Source organism: Schistocerca nitens, chromosome 5 (assembly GCF_023898315.1).
Source record: "Schistocerca nitens isolate TAMUIC-IGC-003100 chromosome 5, iqSchNite1.1, whole genome shotgun sequence".
Taxonomy (NCBI): Eukaryota; Metazoa; Arthropoda; class Insecta; order Orthoptera; family Acrididae; genus Schistocerca; species Schistocerca nitens.
Genome location: NC_064618.1, coordinates 484,482,126 through 484,508,942, shown reverse-complemented (window position 1 = coordinate 484,508,942; position 26,817 = coordinate 484,482,126). Strand labels below are relative to the sequence as shown.

The following is a 26,817-nucleotide window of genomic DNA, read 5'->3' as shown; positions in this document are numbered from 1 at the left end:
GGTAAACAGTGTATCAGGCTAAAGAAGTAAATAGTAAGTGGGAAATTTTCATAATTATTTCAATAGGGCACTTAGATAGCACAATTCCTTTAATGTAAGCAAATTACACTAAAATAAGCTGTGTATTATATGAAGAAATATGTAAAATAAGGGAAAGGCAATCACTCTCCTGTATCAGACTGATGCATAGAGCAAAGAAATATGAAACAGCAAACAGCACTCACTGTAGCTTTAGAGCTTCTGCTCCTATATGAGGAAAATTATTTTTGTTAGAAATAGAGCAAAAGCTCAGAAGCTGGTATGAATACTTTTTTCTGTTGTGTGTTTCTGTGCTCCATGCAACAGCCTGCTATAGATGAATGGATGCCTTTCTCTTATTGTATACATTGCTCCATCCAGGAATTTCCATTAGTTATACAACGTCTTACGCTAAATGTCTAACATTAGATTTAAAAAAGGGCAGATTGTGTAATGGTATTCTGCTGGTCTACAATCAATGGATTGAGACAGACTATCTAGAAATAAAATTAATAATATAGTAATAACTGTTAACAATAAAATGTAAGTGTTTCAATCATAGTCAGTAATCTTTGAAATGATTATTTCACAGATGTGATCATGTAAAGTCCTTGTAGAACATATATAATTTAGCAGCAAAAGAAACACCTTACTGAATAGCAGAGGCATGGACTCACTGACAAGCACATAAGGAAAACTGAAAACTTGCTAGCTTTCAGGGAAATCCTTTTTCAGGCTAGAGTACACACACAGATGTGCATGCACATACACACACATGCACATCTCTACAGCCGAAGTGTCCTTGCTGAATACACAATGCTAGGACTGCAGTTTGTAGCATGATTAGTGTGAAGAGTTCTGTCATATGAGGTGAGAGACGGGAATGGAGGCAAAGTGTGGGAGGGAAAGTTGCGGAACAGTGGCTTATGACTTGGAGGAAGGCAGCAAGTGCATAGGAGAGGAGTGCAGGAGATAGCTGGAGCAGGTGTATGGGATAGGGATGTGACATGGACAGTAGCACCAGTTAAGGTCATGCAGCACACAATAAACAATGACAATGACAGTGGGGTTGTACTGGGATGAAGTGACAGTACAGAGGAAGGGGAGACTGTATGGAAGAGAGTGGGGTGCAGGATGAGTAAGTTATGGCTGTGTAACAGGGTGGAGTTGCCGATTGGGTTAGCAGAGTTGATGCCATGAAGATAACATGTTGAAGGGGCAACCCACATCTACATAGTTTAGTAAAGCTAATGTTGGAATAAGGATACAGATGGCACGGGTTGTGAAGTAGCAATTGAAATTGAGCATCTGTGGCAAGTAGTGTGTTCCACCACTGGGTGCTCAAGTCTTTTCTTGGCCACAGTTTTGAGACAGACATCCATTCGCATGGTCATCCCCACATAAAATTCTGTGCAGAAATTGCACCAGACCTGCAATCTGACAAGCTTGCTTTCACAAGTGGCCTTGACTCTGATGCAGTAGGATAAGCATGTGATGAGATTGGAGCAGGATGTCCTGGATTGGTGTATCAGACATGTCTTGCACTTAGAGACACACCTGGAATAGAGGAACACCCTACCCGAAATGGTATTCTGCTGCCCACCCAGTCTACACTATATTCATTTCCAACACCTTCCCACAGGGGTCATATCCAAATGGAGAACTCAGATGCAAGACCATCTGTACAAGATGGTATCTCATTTTATACTAATGTTATATACATACATATTACTGACCTGTCTCTGCAGGTGGGTCAGTTTGCTGCGGCTAAATAGTATTCCAACCATATGTTCCTTTAAGTCATTGTTTTCCTCCCCCTCCTTTCTCACTGCAACTTCTTCACCTAGTATGAGTTTTCCAAATACCTAACAAAAATCCAGAATAATATATACATCAATATGGATCAAATCCAGCACTTGCATTCAATCTTCAAGGATAATCCTGAATAACAAAAGTATTCATAATAATATGGCATGCTTACTGCAGAGATATTAAAGTAAATTGTGTAGTTGCACAAATTTATAACAAGTAGAGAGCTGCCATCATAGTGAAACTGCTCTTGAATATAATAAATCTCAAAAAAAGGTTAATATAAATATTATTGTTTTAGTTATATACAAAAATTGATCTAAATAATAAATGAAAAGACCAAGTAATTACTTCAGTAAATTAATTTCAAAGGAGAAATTATATAGTGATGAATGTAAGTCACAGAATCCAGTCAAAATGTTGTGATTTTTTTCTCTTCATCATTATCATCATAATTCTAAACATTGTGGTATTCTCAAGCCATCTTGAATAAAATAAGATAGATTGCTACTTACTGTAAAGATGAAACATCAAGTTGCAAATAGGCACAATTAAAAGACACTCACACAAAGCTTTTGGCCTCAACCTTCATCAGAAAAAGATAAACACACCATTCATTCACACAAGCAAGCACACCTCACACACACATGACCGCTAGTTCTGGCAGCTGAGGCCAGCCTTTCTGACGAAGGCTGTAGTCGAAAGCTTTGAACAAGTGTCTTTTGATTGCGCCTGTCTGCAACTTGACAGGCCATCTTTCTGGTAAGTAGAAATCTATCTTTTCCTATATTGTTGATTTTCTTACCAGAGTTTCCATGGTTAAAAACTAAGCTATTATTTTGTAAGCATTAAATACAAGTGACAATAATGTAAACAGGATAGACTGCTACTCACTACATAGAGGAGTTGTATGGCTCACAGGTACATTGGGTGAGGGGGGAGACTGCTAGATATCACCAGCTTTCAGACTAATCAATACTAGTCTGGTAGCTATCAATACCTAGCAGTCTTTTTATCAATGTGCCCATCTGGCACTCAACGCTTCCTCTATGTGTTGCATGACACTCTATCCTTTCTATATTGTATTACATCCCAGATTTTCCATTAAATAGAAGTGATTTGGAGATATTAATTTCTTTTGCACTTAAGATAACTTATTTAATTAAAAATGAACATAATTGCAGCTTACCATGTTGCAATTATCACCACATTTAATTATTTTATTGTGAACAGAATTGTTTATACCTGAACTCACAATGAATTACATATTCTAGACAGTGGCTACCTGTATCCCAATTCTTTTACAGTATATTGCTTCAGCACAAACTAGTCAACATGTTCTTTTTGTTCTGAATTGTTGAGGTTTTCATGGACACTTGTCGAGGAATTTCGTACTGACTTCTATCTCAGAACCTTAGGCAGATGTTTAATTCCTGATTTTTCTGACTTTTGATAACACACGTGGCTGACATTGTTAAAGATTCATACTGAATTTATGGTGCAATGGAGGGTGAATCGATGTTCTTTTTGTATTTGTTTATGGTTTAGAGCTCTCATGGGAAGAAGATTACTGAAGATGAAACATTTTTCCCAAAATTGAGAAGTGTTTCACATATAGGCATTATACTTTATGCCTCACTCATGTACTGATCTGTTGTGCCATATTTCTTGATACTGCAGTCTGCCTGCTTAGCTGATTGTGCTTGCCTACCATTCAGCAGACCTGAGTTCGATTCCTGGCCGGGTTGGAGATTTTCTTCGCTCGTGGACTGGGTGTTGTGTTGTCCTCATCATCATTTCATCTTCATCACTGGTGCACAAGTCGCCCAATGTGGCGTTGACTGAAATGAGACTTGCACTTGGTGGCTGAAGTTTCCCAGATGGGGCCTCCTGGCCAACAATGCCACACAATCTCTCTCTCTCTCTTTTCTTTCCCATCCACTACCACACACCAAGAAAAGAATGACCAGTCTCAGGCATTTCTGGTGAAATCACAGTATGGGTAATACACAAAAATATTTTGAGACGTTGGGGGAGGGGGCGGGGGGAAATGGATGGGCCAACACTTAATAATTTCATGAAAACCATGGTATAGAAAAAGAAGAAATATTTACATAGAGTGAGGTAGACATACTGCCTTGGGCAAACACAGTGATTATCTGGTGAGTTTTTAAATTGTATATTTCAGCCTAAGGTCACACAAATGGTGTCACTATCAGTTCAACTTATTACCAAGTTCTCATTAGACATTCATCACAAAGTGACAAATTCAACTCATTTGATGATGACTTAGTAATAACTTGAAAGCAGTGGTCATATCATTTATGCAAACTGAGGCTGAAATATAATAATAATAATTATTATTATTATTGTTATTATTATAACCATAATAATGTAAGTAGATGAATAGCACAGAGTCTTCTACATTTCCCGAGTAATGATCCAGCACAAAAGAAGACTCATTCAAACATTTCTCCAAATCAAATAGTTCAACAGTTTCTTAAAAATGATAAAAGAGACAAATGGGGCAAAGAACCTAAGATTTGGAGGCAAGAACACTTAAAAATGAATGAACTCTCAACTCTATTTCATGAAAAGGAGCTGCAAAATCAATGTAACGACAAGCAACACTGAATTGACTTGTGGCATTCTACAACAACCGCTTAAAACCGAACACCATTGCAAAAATTTAGAGGAAAACCGAGATAGCTGTTATCTTGAAACTGGGAAAAGAGATTTCTGAGCCTTGGAGCTATTGGCTTATTTCACTATTCTGCTATCTTTATAAAATGAAATGACTGTATGGCATTTATTGACTGGGATGTCCCCTTCGGGGTTCGGCTACCATATTGCAAGTCTTTTTAGTTGACACCACTTCAGTGACTTGCAAGTCAATGAGAATTGCTGATGAAGGACACACAACATCCAGTCCCCCACCAGGAATCGAACCCCAGCACCCATGCACGGTTGACGGTAAAGCTACCGCTGCACTACGGAGGCAGAAGCTATCTTTATAAGACATCCATGTGCGGTTGACGGTAATGCTGCTGCTGCGCTACGGAGGCAGAAGCTATCTTTATAAGATATCTGAAAGGATGTTTTTGAACTGTTTGTCACCAAAGATTGATAGATTCCTTACACCTTAACAGGCTGGTTTCAGACCATATAGTAACTGCAAAGCACAAGTAACTCGACTAATGCAGCACATAGAAGACAGATCTGAAAAGAGCAAGATCACTGGAATTGCATTTATCTAGCTCACATCAGCTTACGATACAGTTAAACACCACATACTGCTTCACAAGCTCTACACACTGATCCAGAACTATAGTTTCACTACAATAATTGCCACCTTACTGCACAATTGTTGAAGGAACCAGAGAAATGACCTACCACAAGGAAGTGAATTATCACTGGTGCTCTTCGACATTTACAAAAATGATTAGGCAGGAACTAATCCATGCACAAGTTTCATATGCCAATGGCATTGCTTTAATGGTAGAGACATGTATTTGTTCTCAGGTGATTCATGTCTACTACATACTTATGGCCCACAACGGGTATCAACAGACCTTGAACACAGAATGGTAGTTGCAGCTAGACAAATGGGACATTTAATTTTGGAAATACTTAGGAAATTCAGTGTTCCATGATCCACAGCATCAAGAACTTTGAAAAAGTAACACAGGTGCTGACAAGAACTCTGGGAACATATCTGATAACTATAACAAGAACCAGCTGAAGCTGAACCCATAAAATACTGCACTTTGCTTTTCCCATCTATGAAATAAACAGGCAGGAAGAAAACTGAAAGTGATCTGGGAAGGCACTGAACTGAAACACTGTTTTATAACCAAATACTTTGGAGTTATCTTAGGCAGATCACTCACTTGCCAATAGCACCGCCTTAATACCAAACATGAGGCGTCAACCCAAAACATCATCATCTGGAAACTTGTTGGTAGTAATTGTGGTGTCCAACCTTAAGTGATCTGTACTTTTGCAAAGGCACTCTGTTTCTCAGCTGGTGAATAATACATGTGCCTAGTGTGGCATAAATCTGTACATATGGAAGTAGTAGTTTTGTCCTTAAAGAAACTGCAAGGCCAGTTAATGGAAGGTTGAAACCAACTCTGTAGATAAACTGTATTGCTTAGCAGACATTGCTCCTCCTGACATATGCATGGAAGTAGCCACCAATGCACCCACTGCATGGACATATTCCATCAACACTAAAGTCTAGGAAGAGCTTTTTACAGTCAACATCTGCACTAAATACATCAGCCAAGAAAGCCAAAGAAAAACTATGGGCCATGATAGTGAGTCATCTCCAAGCAGGGGTAAAGCCAGCATGATACTCACTAGCTGGACACAACTTAAGACTAGGCCATATGGAGATCACTGAACAGGTTACGAACGGATGGTGGCAAATTTAGGGAGAACCTAATGAAATGGACATATTTACAATGGCCAACACTGTGTGAATGCAAAGAAGTACAGACATCTGTGTCAGTATTTACATTGTCCTACTTCTTGCAATAAGGAGGAGTTGATCAGCACAAAAAATAAATAAATAAAAATAAAAATAAAATAAAAAAATAAAAAAAATGTAGAGATTGCTAGTTTTTGGGCAAAGACTACTTGATTTAAATTTTTCGTGTTTTCATACGTATAAACTCATTCTATTTTATTTTCTGAAATTCTAAATTTTTGTAGAATACTATGTGTATGCTTCTGACTCAAGTAAATAAATAAATAATAACAAAAGAACAAATGAAACAACAAAGAAGCAGAAACAATGATGATTTATCATACCCTACAAAACGATTACCTGAAATAAAAAATAAGAAATAAACAGACAGTCAACATCTGTCACAAATTTGGCAAAATATATGTACTTTATCAAAAGGGACAGAAATATTTTGTGTTTTCTCAAAAGCCGATTTATAAAACTGGAACTCAGGATCACTATATGTAGGCTTTAACACTCTTAGAAGTTCCAGTCTGTTATTCTTGCCGTATGATCTTCTCTTTTTATGTATTATTCTTATGTGGGTTTAAAAAGACCAACATTTCATATGTAGATGAACTCAATGAAAATGTCAAAAATGAGCAAATATGAGGGTCACTCCAAAAGAAATGCACACTATTTTTTTAAATACATCTTTTATTCTACATGTTTGAAAGTTTTACAGTGTGTAGATACATCCTTTAGGAACAATATTTTCATTTCTCCACATAATTTCCATCCCTCTCAACTGCCTTATGCCATCTTGGAACCAGCGCCTGTATACCCGCACGATAAAATTCTGGACCAATCTGTTGGAGCCACTGTTTGGCAGCATGCACAAGGGAGTCATCATCTTCAAACCTTGTTTCACAAAGAGAGTCTTTCAGTTTCCCAAAGAGATAATTGTCACATGGAGCCAGGTCAGGACTGTAAGGCGGGTGTTTCAGTGTGGTCCATCCAAGTTTTGTGATCGCTTCCATGGTTTTTTGACTGACATGTGGCCGTGCATTGTCGTGCAACAGCAAAACATCCTGCTTTTGCCGATGTGGTCAAACATGACACAGTCGAGCTTGAAGTTTCTTCAGTGTCGTCACATATGCATCAGAATTTATGGTGGTTCCACTTGACATGATGTCCATAAGCAAGAGTCCTTCGGAATCGAAAAGCACTATAGCCATAACTTTTCCAGCAGATGGTGTGGTTTTGAATTTTTTTTTTCTTGGGTGAATTTGCATGATGCCACTCCACTGATTGCCTCTTCATCTCTGGTGAAAAATGATGGAGCCATGTTTCATCACCTGCCACAATTCTTCCAAGAAATTCATCCCCACCATTCTCGTACTATTCCAAAAGTTCGCTGCATACCATTTTTCTTGTTTCTTTGTGAGCCACTGTCAACATCCTGCAAACGAACCTGGCACAAACCTTTTTTAACGCCAACACTTTCAGTATTCTGCAAACACTTCCTTCCCCTATCCCAAAGTAGCATGACACTTTGTTCACTGTGGTGTGTCTGTCAGCAGTCACCAATTCATTAACTCTTTGCACATTTTCTGGAGTGTGCGCAGTACGAGGCCTGCCACTGTGAGGACAGTCCTCAATATTGCCGTGCCCACTTTCATCACGTAACCTGCTTGCCCACCAACTAACTGTACTGCGATCGACAGCAGCATCTCCATACACCTTTTTCAAACTCTTGCGGATGTTTCCCACTGTCTCCTTTTCACAGCACGGGAATTCTATGACAGCACCTTGCTTCTGACGAACGTCAAGTGTAGCAGCCATCTTGAAGACATGCTGTGATGGCACCATTCATGGGAACAGGTTGAACTAAGTTAGAAATCTAGTGGGAAGGATGTATCTATACACTTGAAAACTTTCACACATGCAGAATGAAAACTGTATTTTTACTAAAATAGCATGCATTTCTTTTGGAGTGACCCTCGTACTTGCAAGATACGACGGTGATTTGAAAAGTTCTCGGATCGGAATACTAAAAGAGTACTTACATCACATTTATTTTTTATTTTTTAATGTAGTCTCCTTGTAGATTAATGCACTTGGTCCAACGATGTTCCAGTGCCTTGATCCCATCTCAAAAATGAGTTTCCTCCAGACCTACAAAATAGTTGTCAACTCCGACTATCAATTCTTTGTTTGAAATAATTCTTCGTTCACGAAGAAAAATTTTCAGTTTCGGGAAGGGATGGAAGTCTGATGGAGCCACACCAGATAAGTAAGTTGGGTGTGGCAACAATTCATACCTTAGCTCACGCAATTTAGCCATTGCGATGGCACATGTGTGCGGATGCGCATGGTCTTGTTGGAAGATGACTTTCTTCCTTTCTAAACCTGGCCTTCCTTCATATACCTTTTGTTGCAATTTGTCCAGGAGATTAGCATAGTATTCTCCAGTAACTGTTTGCCCACAGGGGAGATAACTAAATCTAGAAACAGAATCCCCTTTGCATCCCAGAACACTGATGCCATGACCTTTCCCGCTGAAGGAATTTTCTTTGCTTTCTTTGGTGGTGGAGACTCAAAATACTTCCACTGCTTTGACTGTTGTTTTGTCTCTGGGGTATAGTAGTGCACCCAAGTTTCATCTGTGGTCACAAAATGGTGCAAAAATCTTGTTCATTTCTCTTAACATGGGCCAAACATTATTCCGATATATCCATTCTCACGCATTTTTGAACTAGCATCAAGAGCCATGGCACCAATTTTGCAGATAATTTTTTCATTTCAAATTCTTCAGTTAAAATGTGATGTACCCTTTCAGATGACATCTGGCAAGTGTGAGCAATTTCATGCACTTTCAATCAGTGATCCTCCATGACCATTTTGTGCACTTTTGCAATGATTTCTGTAGTAGTGACACATCTTGGCCGACCACTGTGCGGATCATCATCTAAGCTCTCCCAAACAAATTTAAATTCATTTGTCCACTTGGCAACAGCTGAATATGAAGGAGCGGAGTCCCCCACGGTATTCTGAAAATCAGCATGAATGTCCTTTGCTTTCATACCTTTCTTTATGAAGTACTTAATCACTGCTTGAATCTCGATTTTTTCCACCTTCGCAAATCACTATGTAGGAACAACAACAAAGCCACATCACTGCCACAGCTCTCTTCCAAGAGCACTGATGTGGCATGTGTTTACAGGCAACAGTCCAATGAATATCACTTGAACAACTTGTTGCGCTAGCACTGACCTCTTGTGGTGATTCTGAGAACTTTTCAAACCACCCTTGTATTTGCTACCATTTATTGATACATTTGGGCAACAAAGAGGCAGTTTTTGCATACTGGGAAATTCTACACTAATTGTTGAGGTATCAAACAATGTTCATTACTTTGTTGCTTTTGTTAATTTAAGGATTATGTTGATCGTAAAAACATGGCAATATGCTAGAAAAACTAGTAATCACACTCCATGGAGATACTAGGTACTGTGCCTGATGCAAGTAATGTGATGGTTGACAAAAGGCACAAAGATGTGTACAACTTTGGACTGATATTTACTTGTTTCATGTTGCTACCAATTTTCGGCACGTATACAGTGTCGTTCACATTAGTATCATATTGCTTTTCTATTTTGTCTTCACTGTGCTGAGTTCTGTTTCACATGTCATTAACTTTATGTGTCAGGTCTGTTTTCATGTTGTCTGCTGATAAAGTCAGGCTAGTTTGGCAGTGAGAGAAAGCTGTCAGTGCCAGTTGCTTTTGTAAAGGACATCATAGTTGAATTTTACAGTAAAAGTTATTTATTTGGACTACTGCAACTTCAGCAATATGGTCATTATCGAGTGGTATACTGCAAAACTAATAATGCAGACTGTCTATATAAACAGCACTAATATCTTGCCATATATACAGCAGTTATATTATGAAAAAATGCCAAAAATAACCCTACTTACACTGTGCTTTAGCAAATGTCAAAAACTAAAAATCTTCTGATATGTATACATGTCATCACTGTATCTGTATGTTGGGTCTTTTAACTACAAGAATGTGTCTGTGTTAAATGAGAGCAACACCATGCACATTGTGAAAATGCTCATCAGGGATCATACATTCCAGAGTAAACATTTGTTATCAGAGTACCTTAATATCATTTCTAATTTCGTTGAAAAAAATTCGACATTCTACAATACAATACAGTCACATGATTAAAGAAATAAAAGTTACTTATTTGCACTATTACAGTTTTGGCCATATGGCCTTTATCAAGCAGTATTATTCCATTTACAAAGTTTTAGATGACTGAGAACCCCAACCATGAGAAGTAAGACAGTGCCAGTTAAATACCAACAATCCATATACATTCAACTATTACACATAAGCCAACACACTAGTGTCTTCCAGGAGTCTTTAAACAATACAAGAGACTCTATGCCGAAGTGCATGGGTGCATTACTTAATATTAATATGAAAACTGGCAATTTCACTGTAATTAAAAGCCTCTTTTGTATCAGTTGTTACAGTTATGTCATGTGTAACTCTTATTTGTTTTATATCTTAATTTTCCATGAACTTAAATTTTTCTCTTTCAGTGCACTCTACAAAAATATGTATCAGTTGTCTATGTTTCTTGACACAATCAGTGCACCAAGGGCAATGTCACTCTACTAAACATAAGACCACTTTGCAAGATAAAAAAAACCAATAAACAAAATGCAGTGGAATATACATTTACACTGTAATTGGGGTAAACAGTGGACTAAGGCATGGAATTAACAATGTTTTATCTCAAAATGGAAATAACAGTGACTGATATTACCAAAACATGACAATGATTAATATTTCTGAAACACTGAAACTGCCATATAACATAACTGACAGGAAAAAAAACGTGACTCAAGACCCTCATGAGAAGTATTTCACAAGTATGACGCTAACATCACAGTGCAAAATCATAATTTTCCACTGAATGCAGCAGTGCTGATCTATACTTTGAATATTTAACTCTGATCTGATTTTGAATGGTTGACAAAACAAGAAAAATAATTTTATTGATTTATGTGCTGACAATCAAACCCAATTTAAATATTATCTTTCATCACTCACCTGAGATGTAATTAATCTAAATACTCGTAAGGTCTCAGCTTCACAATTTCTTTGCTGGATTGTTGAAGCACTATGCTGTCGGCTAATTTTGAGAGACTCTCCATCCACCTCACCTAAGACTCTTATTTGCCTTAGTCTTAATGAATTATCAGGCCCTTTCATTTCAAGCCTTATTACTGAGTGGCAACCATCTTGGAAAAACAGAGACATTTTGGATAAGTTCCATCACTTAGATGAAAATTCAATCACTGAAAATATGTTTAAAATAAGATATTCAAGAAAACATTGTAACAGAATACTGATATATTTGTCCCACAAACAATATTGGTTCCCTGGGAAATTCTAAGGTTTTTGTGGAATTAAAGTTGATATATGGAGGTTCTAGTATACAGGGTGGGGCAAATAAAAGACACCCGGACGAGTGGATACAATTGGACTTGAATGTATGCTTATAACCACACCCTGTGACATGCACACCATGTGTACAGCCACCACACGATTGACACCGATTCAGAGAGTAGTGTTGGCTGTGTCAGTGTGAGTGGAGCATTGCAAAGGGGACAATGGTACTCACAGTGGAATAATGGATGTTTGTTTGGAAAGTTATGGGACAAGTCGTGGACACTGTGTGGTCAGTTGTTTCCTGAGAAGTTTAATGGTGTTAAAGTGCCAGAAAATAGTGCCATGCAGTGCTTAGTCTGAAAATGGCGTCAGCCAGGATCTATTTTGAACAAGCCTATAAACATTCTGTAATGTGCCTGCATACCAGAAAACAGGGCTGCAGTTCACCATAAAATGCTTCAGAGTCCTACCAAATCAACTCCACACCTGTCGCTAGAGACTGGCATAGAACACTGATCATGCAGACAAATACTCTGCCTGGATCTACACATACATCCCTACCAAGTGTCTGTTATTCAGGCATTAAAACTAGCATATGCTCGTCAGTGCCTCCTGTTTTGTGAGTGGCTGTTTACTGAAATAATGGTGAATGGCTTGGACATGGATCTGTTCTTTCTGTTCTTTATGTCTGATTTCACCAATGAGGTTCTGTCGACTCACAGAATCAAAGGTTCTGGGCAGTGGAGAATTCGCATAACTTCCATGAAGCACCATTGCATGGTCAGAAGGCTGGGGTTTGGTATGCAACATCTGCAACTCACATTATTGGCCCCATCTTCTTTCATCAGATGCTGAGTTACATTGCCAACATTTTGAAACCACTTGCGGCAGCATTAAGGGAGGAGGAAAAGACCTATAGTTACTTCCTATAGGATGGAACAACTGTCCATACAACCAGCCGAACCTTGGATCACATCTACACAATCTTCATGCCTTATAGAGTTATTGGCAGAGCTCAGTCTGGATGTGGCCCTAGCTGGCCATCCAGGTCACCTGACCTGTCAGTGGGTGAGCTCTCAGGTCTAAGGTGTAGCAGAACAACCCTCACAGTCTTCAAGAACTGCAGCAGAACATTTTGGATGAGACTGCAGCAGTTCCAGCAGTCCAGCTTTGATCTGCCTTCAGCAACTTGCTGACCAGGGCCCAAAAGTGCCAAGAGATGAATGGTGGTAACTTTCCACATCTGCTATAGTCATGTTAGTACTGTATTTTCTTTCCTCTGTCAAGTTTCTTTGTACCCTGGAACTCTGTTCTCCAGGCCACTTTTATTTGCCCCACCCTTACTAGTTGCCATGTCTGTAATGGGAAAACTGATATTAAATTAAAACTCAAATCACACAGCTTATATTCATCATATAAGTACAACTCTGATGTGAAAATATCACAATAACCTATCTACACATTGCACCTCAAAGCGATTGAAACAAACATGTAACCATTCATTTAATAGGACAGGCAGCTAAAAATGAATAGCTTCTAGCAAAACGAGCTATTTTTATGGAACATGGTGGTTTAACAGGACTGTTGATTAAACAGCTTATTACCCTGCACATATCTTGTTGTTAATTTGTGTAATACATTATCTGCTTCCTGTTCTTCTTAGTGAGATAATAATTTAATGTTAACCAATTATGGATAATATAATAAGTTAATTTCAACATGCACTAAATCAAAAAATTTCTATGAATGCAAATGAGTTTATGAGTACAATGAAAGTGAATGGCAGACTAAATTCAAGAAAGGATTCAACCTAGTTGTAATTTGTGCAGATTCCATTATCATTCCATGACTTCCTTCATTAAGGATTGCAGACCACCAGTAGATACCAAAAAATTAGATTCTGCTTTTATTTTTATACTGTCATTCATTCACACTACCTGTTCCAAAGATTTCATTATGCTAAACTTTCATGGGTGTTGAATATCCAGGGTATATACATTAACAGAGATGAGTAGCTATCAAAAAGTGCATCTATAAGCTATATTAACAATTAACCATCATTTATGTTAATCTGCTTTGCTCTGTTTGTTAACAAAAAGGATGTAAATGAATCTCTTATACATTTAGCACAGGAGCTTCTCTGCAGAAATAACTTGCTGTTCATAAACAATTCTGTGAGTAAGACTTGAATTAAAACTTCTATAACTGTCAAAAGGTATCAGTTACCAATAAACAATTTGAATGTAGCCCCATTTATTGCTAACAGGGGCTCTGCAATTACCAAATTGAGACATTTACATAATTTATAAAAATGCATATTTCTGAATCAGCAGGTATTTATAATACCTTGCAGCATTTCTCCAGAAAACATTTCAGAAAATGGGGCATCAGAATATACAATACTACTTCAAACCCTAACAAGAACGCATATTTTGATCTAGTATGGTCCCAATCAAAGTTTTAAGAAGCAGTATAATGTGAGGCATCTGGGCTATACTGCACCCCAATACACATCACTCTTGTAGGGATTGTGAAGATAAGATTAGAACAATTATAGCATGCAAAGAGGCATTTAAGCAGTCATTCTTCTACTCTCCTCACACAAATAGAACAGGAAGAAACACAAATATATGGTACAATGGTTAGCTACCTGCATTAACAGAGGTTTCCAGAGTATGGATTTAAATTTAGATATACTACAAATAAACCGATTTTTATTTTATAGATCAGTCATAAAAACCCTTACAGAATAAACAAATCATGAAATGAGTTTAAGAATTCCAAGATCATTGTTGAGACCTCTGCTAGACATTTATTTATATAAGTACTGTATTGATTTTAATTGAACTGCCTTACAAGAAGCACAAAGCATATTGAACTGAGCCTTTCCATGATTTAAATTATTAATGGAAAATCTCATATAAGATGTGAAACAAATACTAACAAAGAGATAGAGGGGCTGGCCAGTACTTACCTCAGCTCAGTACAGCCGATAGATACACATAAAACAGAACTGAAATTTTAAGATCCTAGCTTTCGGAACAAATGTTCCTTCATCGGGGAGGAGAGAGGGAAAAGAAAGGGAAGAAGGGAAAGGAGATTCAGTTACTCACAACCCAGGTTATGAAGCAACAGGGAAAGGAAAATAGGGAGGGTAGCAAGGATGGAGGCATGGTTGTCAGAGGGAAGCCAAAGATATTCTACTCTAAGTACTGTGCCAGCTTCAAACCAAAGAGGATGCATACAGAAGTAAAGAGATATATAGTATAAAGATAAACACAACTATGTAGGATGAAAAGATGCGTGAATAGCTAAAGAGGAAAGGGAAAGAGGAGAAGACTGAAGAGTGAATGGGAGTGAGGTTGTTTAACGTAAGTTCAGTCCAGGGGGATGGCGGGATGAAAGGATGTGTTGGAGTGCAAGTTCCCATCTCCGCAGTTCAGAGGGACTGGTGTTGGGTGGGAGAAGCCAAATGGCACGTACGGTGTAGCAGGTTCCTAGGTCCCTAGAATTATGCTGGAGGGCATGCTCTGCTACTGGGTATTGGGCATCTCCTAGGCGGACAGTTCGTCTGTGTCCGTTCATGCGCTCAGCCAGTTTAGTTGTTGTCATGCCGATGTAAAAGGCTGTGCAGTGCAGGCATGTCAGTTGATAAATGACATGTGTAGTTTCACACGTAGCCCTGCCTTGAATTGTGTATGTTTTGCCAGTAGCGGGGCTGGAGTAGGTGGTTGTGGGGGGATGCATGGGGCAGGTTTTGCAGCGGGGTCGGTTACAGGGGTAGGAACCGCTGGGTAGAGAAGGTAGTCTGGGAGTATTGTAGGGTTTAACAAGGATGTTACGGAGGTTAGGGGGGCGACGAAAGGCAACTCTGGGTGGTGTGGGGAGAATTTTGTCAAGGGATGATCTCATTTCAGGGGTTGACTTGAGAAAGTCATATCCCTGGCGGAGTAATTTGTTGATGTTTTCGAGGCCAGGATAATATTGGGTGACAAGGGGGATGCTTCTGTGTGGTCTGGGGGTAGGAACGTTGTTGTTGGACGGGGAGGAGTGTATTGCTCGGGAAATCTGTTTGTGGACAAGGTCTGCAGGATAGTTGCGGGAGAGGAAAGCACTGGTCAGGTTATTGGTGTAATTGTTGAGGGATTCGTCACTGGAGCAGATACGTTTGCCACGAATACCTAGGCTGTAGGGAAGGGAGCGTTTGATGTGGAAAGGATGGCAGCTATCAAAGTGAAGGTACTGTTGTTTGTTTGTGGGTTTGATATGGACAGAGGTGTGGATGTGAGCTTCAACAAGATGAAGGTCAACATCCAGGAAGGTGGCTTGGGTTTTGGAGAAGGACCAGGTGAAATTCAGATTCGAAAAGGAGTTGAGGTTATGGAGGAAATTAAGGAGTGTTTCTTCACCATGAGTCCAGACCACAAAGATGTCATCTATAAACCTATACCAGGCCAGGGGAAGCAGCTGTTGGGTCTTCAGGAAAGCCTCCTCCATGCGGCCCATGAAGAGGTTGGCATAGGACGGAGCCATCCTGGTTCCCATGGCCGTTCCCCTGATTTGTTTGTAGGTCTGGCCCTCAAAAGTGAAGTAATTATGGGTGAGGATGAAGTTGGTAAGTGTGATAAGGAACGATGTTTTTGGAAGATCTTTGGGTGGGCGTTGGGAGAGGTAGTGCTCAAGGGCAGAGAGACCATGGGTATGTGGGATGTTTGTGTAAAGGGATGTAGCATCTATGGTGACAAGAAAGGTTTCAGGTGGGAGAGGAGTGGGAATGGATTTGAGGCGTTCTAGGAAGTGGTTTGTGTCTTTGATGTAGGATGGGAGTCTGCGGGTGATAGGTTGTAGGTGCTGGTCTACCAGAGCTGAGATACGTTCGGTTGGGGCTTTGAAACCTGCTACAATGGGACGGCCAGGATGGTTCTCTTTGTGGATTTTGGGTAATAGGTAGAAGGTAGGGGTACGTGGCTCAGGTGGAGTGAGTAAGTCTATGGAAGCCGTTGTGAGGCCTTGTGAGGGACCTTGGATTTTTAGGATTTTTTGCAGCTCAGTCTGGACGGAGGGAATGGGGTCCTGGGTAACAGTTTTGTAGGTTGAGGTGTCAGAGAGTTGACGCAGTCCTTCTGCCACATACTCCACACGGTCAAGTACGACAGTTGTGGAGCCTTTATCCGCCGGGAGGATGACAATAGAGCGGTCTATTTTCAGCTCCTTAATGGCACGGGATTCAGCTGGGGTGATGTTGGGGGTTGTCGGTATGTTCTTCAAGAAGGACTGGGAGGCAACACTGGATGTGAGGAATTCCTGAAATGTCTGCAAGGGATGGTTTTGGGGGAGGGGAGGAGGATCCCTTTGAGAAGGCAGTCGGAACTGTTCTAGACTGGGTTCAACACTGGGTCTAGTATTTGGGGGCTGTGTTTGGGTAGTGAAGTGATATTTCCAGTTGAGGTTCCGGGTGAATGAGAGGAGATCTTTAACCAGGGCAGTGTGGTTGAATTTAGGTGTGGGGCTAAAGGTTAAGCCTTTTGATAGAACAGATGTCTCTGGAGGAGAGAGGGATCTGGATGAGAGGTTTAGGACTGAATTGGGACTGGTGATATGTGGCATTTGACTGTGGTTATAGTTGAGATTTGGTCTGTGTGGGGTATGTGCTGGGATGGGGAGATTGAGTAGGGTGGCTAGGCTAGGTTTGTTGGCTATGAGGGGGGTTTGTTGAAGGTTCTGTTGTGGTTGGTGTTTGTGAGGGATAGGGAGAGGGACCCCACTTCTTAGGTGTTGCACTAGCACTGTGGATAGTTTTTTCAGGTGGTGTGTGGCATGGAACTCAAGTTTGCAGCTGGCTTCTAGGATGATGTTCCTGAGTGTGTTCTCCAAGCAAGGGTTTGAGAGGTGGAGGACTTTGAAGAGAGATAGGAGCTGTTGGGAGTGGTGGTTACATGAAGTAGTGTAGAGATTCAGGACAAGTTGGGTAAGGGCTAAGGATTGAAGGTTCTGGAAGTCCAGGAGAGACTGGTGGAAGGAGGAATTGCACCCGGAGATGGGAACTTTTAAGGTAAGCCCTTTAGGGGTAATTCCAAAGGTTAAGCAGGACCGGAGGAAAAGTATGTGGGATTGCAGTTTGGCTACAGTGAATGCATGTTTCCGGAATGAATGTAAATAATGTGGTATAGGATTAGGGTACATAGTGGGTAACTGGTGGATAGGGAAATTAAATAACTAAAGTTGAAATAGTAATCATAAGAAGGAATAAAACACGGAGGGAAGCACGAGAAGGAAAGAAATTGTGTTGGTAATGTTCAATACCAATGTTCCTTTGGTATTGAACATTACCAACACAATTTCTTTCCTTCTCGTGCTTCCCTCCGTGTTTTATTCCTTCTTATGATTACTATTTCAACTTTAGTTATTTAATTTCCCTATCCACCAGTTACCCACTATGTACCCTAATCCTATACCACATTATTTACATTCATTCCGGAAACATGCATTCACTGTAGCCAAACTGCAATCCCACATACTTTTCCTCCGGTCCTGCTTAACCTTTGGAATTACCCCTAAAGGGCTTACCTTAAAAGTTCCCATCTCCGGGTGCAATTCCTCCTTCCACCAGTCTCTCCTGGACTTCCAGAACCTTCAATCCTTAGCCCTTACCCAACTTGTCCTGAATCTCTACACTACTTCATGTAACCACCACTCCCAACAGCTCCTATCTCTCTTCAAAGTCCTCCACCTCTCAAACCCTTGCTTGGAGAACACACTCAGGAACATCATCCTAGAAGCCAGCTGCAAACTTGAGTTCCATGCCACACACCACCTGAAAAAACTATCCACAGTGCTAGTGCAACACCTAAGAAGTGGGGTCCCTCTCCCTATCCCTCACAAACACCAACCACAACAGAACCTTCAACAAACCCCCCTCATAGCCAACAAACCTAGCCTAGCCACCCTACTCAATCTCCCCATCCCAGCACATACCCCACACAGACCAAATCTCAACTATAACCACAGTCAAATGCCACATATCACCAGTCCCAATTCAGTCCTAAACCTCTCATCCAGATCCCTCTCTCCTCCAGAGACATCTGTTCTATCAAAAGGCTTAACCTTTAGCCCCACACCTAAATTCAACCACACTGCCCTGGTTAAAGATCTCCTCTCATTCACCCGGAACCTCAACTGGAAATATCACTTCACTACCCAAACACAGCCCCCAAATACTAGACCCAGTGTTGAACCCAGTCTAGAACAGTTCCGACTGCCTTCTCAAAGGGATCCTCCTCCCCTCCCCCAAAACCATCCCTTGCAGACATTTCAGGAATTCCTCACATCCAGTGTTGCCTCCCAGTCCTTCTTGAAGAACATACCGACAACCCCCAACATCACCCCAGCTGAATCCCGTGCCATTAAGGAGCTGAAAATAGACCGCTCTATTGTCATCCTCCCGGCGGATAAAGGCTCCACAACTGTCGTACTTGACCGTGTGGAGTATGTGGCAGAAGGACTGCGTCAACTCTCTGACACCTCAACCTACAAAACTGTTACCCAGGACCCCATTCCCTCCGTCCAGACTGAGCTGCAAAAAATCCTAAAAATCCAAGGTCCCTCACAAGGCCTCACAACGGCTTCCATAGACTTACTCACTCCACCTGAGCCACGTACCCCTACCTTCTACCTATTACCCAAAATCCACAAAGAGAACCATCCTGGCCGTCCCATTGTAGCAGGTTTCAAAGCCCCAACCGAACGTATCTCAGCTCTGGTAGACCAGCACCTACAACCTATCACCCGCAGACTCCCATCCTACATCAAAGACACAAACCACTTCCTAGAACGCCTCAAATCCATTCCCACTCCTCTCCCACCTGAAACCTTTCTTGTCACCATAGATGCTACATCCCTTTACACAAACATCCCACATACCCATGGTCTCTCTGCCCTTGAGCACTACCTCTCCCAACGCCCACCCAAAGATCTTCCAAAAACATCGTTCCTTATCACACTTACCAACTTCATCCTCACCCATAATTACTTCACTTTTGAGGGCCAGACCTACAAACAAATCAGGGGAACGGCCATGGGAACCAGGATGGCTCCGTCCTATGCCAACCTCTTCATGGGCCGCATGGAGGAGGCTTTCCTGAAGACCCAACAGCTGCTTCCCCTGGCCTGGTATAGGTTTATAGATGACATCTTTGTGGTCTGGACTCATGGTGAAGAAACACTCCTTAATTTCCTCCATAACCTCAACTCCTTTTCGAATCTGAATTTCACCTGGTCCTTCTCCAAAACCCAAGCCACCTTCCTGGATGTTGACCTTCATCTTGTTGAAGCTCACATCCACACCTCTGTCCATATCAAACCCACAAACAAACAACAGTACCTTCACTTTGATAGCTGCCATCCTTTCCACATCAAACGCTCCCTTCCCTACAGCCTAGGTATTCGTGGCAAACGTATCTGCTCCAGTGACGAATCCCTCAACAATTACACCAATAACCTGACCAGTGCTTTCCTCTCCCGCAACTATCCTGCAGACCTTGTCCACAAACAGATTTCCCGAGCAATACACTCCTCCCCGTCCAACAACAACGTTCCTACCCCCAGACCACACAGAAGCATCCCCCTTGTCACCCAATATTATCCTGGCCTCGAAAACATCAACAAATTACTCCGCCAGGGATATGACTTTCTCAAGTCAACCCCTGAAATGAGATCATCCCTTGACAAAATTCTCCCCACACCACCCAGAGTTGCCTTTCGTCGCCCCCCTAACCTCCGTAACATCCTTGTTAAACCCTACAATACTCCCAGACTACCTTCTCTACCCAGCGGTTCCTACCCCTGTAACCGACCCCGCTGCAAAACCTGCCCCATGCATCCCCCCACAACCACCTACTCCAGCCCCGCTACTGGCAAAACATACACAATTCAAGGCAGGGCTACGTGTGAAACTACACATGTCATTTATCAACTGACATGCCTGCACTGCACAGCCTTTTACATCGGCATGACAACAACTAAACTGGCTGAGCGCATGAACGGACACAGACGAACTGTCCGCCTAGGAGATGCCCAATACCCAGTAGCAGAGCATGCCCTCCAGCATAATTCTAGGGACCTAGGAACCTGCTACACCGTACGTGCCATTTGGCTTCTCCCACCCAACACCAGTCCCTCTGAACTGCGGAGATGGGAACTTGCACTCCAACACATCCTTTCATCCCGCCATCCCCCTGGACTGAACTTACGTTAAACAACCTCACTCCCATTCACTCTTCAGTCTTCTCCTCTTTCCCTTTCCTCTTTAGCTATTCACGCATCTTTTCATCCTACATAGTTGTGTTTATCTTTATACTATATATCTCTTTACTTCTGTATGCATCCTCTTTGGTTTGAAGCTGGCACAGTACTTAGAGTAGAATATCTTTGGCTTCCCTCTGACAACCATGCCTCCATCCTTGCTACCCTCCCTATTTTCCTTTCCCTGTTGCTTCATAACCTGGGTTGTGAGTAACTGAATCTCCTTTCCCTTCTTCCCTTTCTTTTCCCTCTCTCCTCCCCGATGAAGGAACATTTGTTCCGAAAGCTAGGATCTTAAAATTTCAGTTCTGTTTTATGTGTATCTATCGGCTGTACTGAGCTGAGGTAAGTACTGGCCAGCCCCTCTATCTCTTTGTTAGTATTTATTCCTTTCCATGATTTGCAATGTGTTGTTAGTTATTAACATGAGCATAAAATTTTGCATGTAATATTTTCTATGGCATATCACTATTAATGTCTATGTCTAATACCTGTCATAGTACACAGCACAATTCAAATGAATATTCATTCTCTTATCTATGATGGAGTAAATATTAAAGTTGTTGCTTGAACACCATTAAAAAAAGTAAACACCTTCAAGGACAATAACTGCAGCAACTTTTCTAATGGAATAATACAACTGAAAATGATCAGCAAATCATAAATTTTGTGTAACTATCTTTTCACTTATTTTCTTGGCCTCTTTTTTTAAGCTATTGAATATGCATTGGTGCCTGACAGAAATATAAATATTTCCACTGCCTGCACTGAAATTTAAGTGTCCCTAAATTTAGTAATATTCTGCAACTATGGTCTAAATTTGAAATGTTTCATTCCAGTATTATGTTACGAAAGCTAACCTATACTTACCAAGTACAGGACAACTAACCCATCCTGTTGAACGATTTTCAACTTCCACTTGGCGTAATTTATAGAGTTCATCCATATTAGGTCCTGACTGGAATGTGACGCATGAAACTTTATTCTGTAAATGAAAAAAAAAATTATTACTGAGTAAATCTATGTAAAGACTGGAATCTATGTCTGAATTTGGTAAGCACTCTTTCCAGAATATTCAGTAATTTTTTATGTCATAACCAATACTGCTTCTTACTTATCCTCCAGCTTCATCTTCACTAGCTTTACCACAAAATGAAAATTTATATCTTATGGTTTCATGCTAACTTCACTGCTATATCCTATAGTAGACTCTACCAGTGAGTAATGTAATGCAAATGAGGACTTAAATCAGACTGACAGCTGATAAATTAGGAATAAATTCACTACCTCTCTGATATGAAATATGATAAGCCCGTAGAAAATGGCTCACAGCTTCATACAAAATCTGCAATGGAGTCTTCCTATTGCAGAAAGCTTACCATACCATTTAAAAACCATCCATCAATAGAGAAACTGAAAATAACATTGCTTGCTTAGCTCGTGGACAAAGTAGTTCCCTCACACACACACACACACACACACACACACACACACACGCACACCCACACCCACACACACACACAAACTTTAGAGAATTTTTTTATATTTTATATAAATGTCTGAATAATGCTTTGGTTTTATTAATGTTCACTAAATATTTTAAACTAAATCTATGATATTTCATTACTATTTTGTAGCTCAGAAATGTGAAATGACAGAAAAAACCTGGTTGAATCTCTGAATTCAGCATCCCAACATTAAATAAAACCAGATGCTAGAAAGAGTTTCAATTTGTTGACCACTGTACATTATCTCCTTTTTCTATTTGTAAATTATTGATCAGGTCATCTGTTACTTGGAGATTAATGATGTACCCTCACACTCACACTTAAGTGCTATTCTAGATTTCTCATACATTTGTGATGGTTCTGATGTAAACAATGGTAAAATTCCTTACAGGCTCTTAGGGCACACCTCCACAAATTCAAAGGAAAGCTACAGATGATTTAAATTAAAAGAACTATGAAAAGGAAAGTTGCTACTCATCATATAGTGGAGATGCTAAGCCGCAGATAGGCACAACAATAATACTGTCACAAATAAAGCTTTTGGACCTTAAGGCCTTAGTTAGAAACAGACGACACACACACACACACACACACACACTCTCTCTCTCTCTCTCTCTCTCTCTCTCTCTCTCTCTGGGTGGCTACAGTTGCCTGAGACTGCAGTCATGTATGTGTGAGTTGCATTTGCGTGTGTGTGTGTGTGGGGGGGGGGGGGGCAGGTGTGTCTCTCATCTGTTTTTGAAGAAGGCCTTACAGGCCAAAAGCTTTACTTGTGACAGTCTTTTTGTTGTGCCTATCCACAGAAAGGTGGAAGGAGTATATAGAGGGTCTATACAAGATGAAGATGAAATGGGAGATACGATACTGAGTGAAGAGTTTGACAGAGCACTGAAAGACTTGAGTTGAAACAAGGCCCCGTGAGTAGACAACATCCCATTAGAACTACTGACAACCTTGGGAGAGCCAGTCCTGACAAAACACTACCATCTGGTGAGCAAGATGTATGAGACAGGTGAAGTACCCTCAAACTTCAAGAAGAATCCAATAATTCCAATCCCAAAGAAAGCAGGTGTTGACAGATGTGAAAATTATCGAACTATCAGTTTAATAAGTCACGGCTGCAAAATACTATCATGAATTCTTTACAGACGAATGGAAAAACTGGTAGAAGCCGACCTCGGGGAAGATCAGTTTGGATTCTGTAGAAATGTTGGAACATGTGAGGCAATACTGACCCTACGACTTATCTTACAAAATAGATTAAGGAAAGGCAAACCTACGTTTCTAGCATTTGTAGACTTAGAGAAAGCTTTTGACAATGTTGACTGGAATACTCTCTTTCAAATTCAGGAGGTGGCAGGGGTAAAATACAGGGAGCGAAAGGCTATTTACAATTTGTACAGAAACCAGATGGCAGTTATAAGAGTCGAGGGGCATGAAAGGGAAGTAGCCGTTGGGAAGGGAGTGAGAGAGGGTGGTAGCCTATCCCTGATGTTATTCAATCTGTGCATTGAGCAAGCAGTAAAGGAAACAAAAGAATAATTTGGAGTAGGTATTAAAATCCATGGAGAAGAAATAAAAACTTTGCGGTTTGCCGATGACATTGTAATTCTGTCAGAGACAGCAAAGGACCTGGAAGAGCAGCTGAACAGAATGGACCGTGTCTTGAAAGGAGGATATAAGATGAACATCAACAAAAGCAAAACGAGGATAATGGAATGTAGTCCAATTAAATAGGGTGATGCTGAGGGAATTACATTAGGAAGTGAGACGCTTAAAGTAGTAAATGAGTTTTGCTATTTGGGGAGCAGAATAACTGATGATCGTCAAAGTAGAGAGGATATAAAATGTAGACTGGCAATGGCAAGGAAAGTGTTTCTGAAGAAGAGAAATTTGTTAACATCAAGTATAGATTTAAGTTTCAGGAAGTCGTTTCTGAAAGTATTTGTATGGAGTGCAGCCATGAATGGAAGTGAAATGTGGATGATAAATAGTTTAGATAAGAAAATAATAGAAGCTTTCGAAATGTGGTGCTACAGAAGAATGCTGAAGATTAGATGGGTAGATCACATAACTAATGAGAAGGTACTGAATAGAATTGGGGAGAAATTTGTGGCACAACTTGACTAGAAGAAGGGATCGCTTGGTAGGAGATATTCCTGAAGCATCAAGGGATCACCAATTTAGTATTGGAGGGCAGCGTGGAGGGTAAAATCGTAGAGGGAGACCAAGAGATGAATACACTAAACAGATTCAGAAGGATGTAGGTTGCATTAGGTACTGGGAGTTGAAGAAGCTTGGAGAGCCGCATCAGACCAGTCTCTGGACTGAAGACCACAACAACAACAATGTGCGACTCAGCATCTCTGCTATATGGTGAGTAGCAACTTTCCTTTTCAAATATTGTTACATTCCATCCTGGATTTTCCATGTTTGATGGTTTAAATTAAAATAACAGGGGAATTTGAGTGCAGCCATAAATTATAATGATGTTCCATTATACAGCTTATAGGTTTTCTAAAGATCATTACCAGTGGTGGAAATATAAACTTCCTGTGTGTACTGATAACCCAGATTCATGCACCCTAAACTTGAATCAGACTACGTGGACGAACTCTACTCTGTTCTAAACATAAATGGTAGAAGATTGGAGGTATTATGCGACCAAAGTAGCTAATACAATTCATTTCTCAATCGTAAAGTCTTGTTAGGCAAGAATTTGTAGAACTCAAGTGTTTACTTTGATGGTAGTGTTTAAACAATTTATATAAATTGTTAGATCACTGCACAGTTATTTTAAGTTTCATACCACCTTCTATGAAGGCGCAAAGCTCATTGTTTAACAACCCATGTGTGCCAAGCAAAAAAGAAATGAAATATTAGAGTTGAATTCCTGCCAACATCAAGGTCGCTACCGACTGAGCACACATAGCTTAGTTTACAAGAATATGGGGCAGGACACCAGCTGTGCTCTTTCAAAGAAGTCATCCTGGCATTTACCTGGAGCAATTCAAAGAATTCACAAAAAACTCAAATCTGGTTGGCTGGAAGGGAATTTAAACTATTGTCCTCCCAAATGCAAGTACAATGTGCTAACCACTGCACCACCTCAGTCGGTAAGCAACAAACAGTTCTTGGATTGTTAAGACATATTTAGAAAGAATAAAAACATAGTTTATGAAGTGATGAATGTCACTGTTACTATATCAAACAGGGATGAGACATAAAATAATATTTGTAAACAACATACTAATATGACAGTGGTGGGAGAGGAAATAAATGATTCCTGAATTTCAGAGGAAGTTTCAGTTAGTTGCACTGAAACTTTTCTTAAAATCTGAAAAACAAAATCAAAAGCATCAATGAAATTTATTGGAAAAACATTTCAGAAATCAGAGTTGACATGACCAGAAAACAAACTTACAGTACAGTAACTGTTGTTCATGTTACCTACAAATAACAGCTTTGGGGAGTAAGAGAAATGAGAAAGGGAGGAGGAGTGAGAAGGCGGGGAGGATGGGTGGGGGGCGGGAGAGGGGTGGGGGAGACTAACAGCATAGCAACAAAGAGATTTTGCTGCAAAAATAATGGTATTAGAAGGGGGTAAGAAACTGACATTTCAGAACTGTTTGAGCAGAAATTGAGACATGAGCTGTGGTGTTGGAAAAAAAGTGTACATATCCAGTTTAGCTGTCACATAATTACAATGCTGATATGATATGTGATTAAAATATTATAAATGTGATTTATTTGATCTGTTACAGGTATAGAAAGAATCATTCAACATCTACAGTCTAAATAATAAATCATGAAAAATAGCTATTACTGAAGATCTCATGCAGAAGAAATGAGTAACCCAAGTTTGCAAAGATCAAGAGTCTGGCCAGGAGCTTCCGCAAAGTTAACGACTCAAAGACCAGGTGATAAGATCAATGGTAAATAAAATCTGAAGGTCATTTTCACCCAAAACGACTTAACACTTGATTATGATGATTATGATGATAAGAGCTATAGAAGACCACATAAAGTATCAGCTGAACCAGAGAAACAGCAACCAGATTCTGAAATTCAGAGTGTGCCCAATGCACAGAGTGCTTTGTACCATAATCTGATTAAGAGGAAGAACTGAGTGAAATTCATATTCATAAATAAAGGACATATAAAAAAGAACTAGAACACTGACTTACTCAAGGAGTGACTGTGAGCTCTGATATTTTTTGAGACTGGCAAGCAATGGCCTAGGAAGAATCATTGTTGAC

The 26,817-nt window shown here is 40.3% G+C and overlaps 1 protein-coding gene across 1 annotated transcript in view; it reads right to left on the bottom strand.

Annotated features, from left to right (window-relative positions):
* The window catches only part of LOC126260545 (E3 ubiquitin-protein ligase MYCBP2-like), a 389,869-nt gene that overhangs the window by 102,151 nt on the left and 260,901 nt on the right, over positions 1 to 26,817 (bottom strand). The window contains exons 26-28 of the mRNA XM_049957880.1: positions 21,921 to 22,035; positions 11,409 to 11,599; positions 1,755 to 1,883 (exon numbers count right to left, since the gene is read on the bottom strand). Of these exons, the coding sequence (XP_049813837.1) occupies positions 1,755 to 1,883; positions 11,409 to 11,599; positions 21,921 to 22,035 (435 nt within the window). The remainder of the gene's footprint in view (positions 1 to 1,754; positions 1,884 to 11,408; positions 11,600 to 21,920; positions 22,036 to 26,817) is intronic.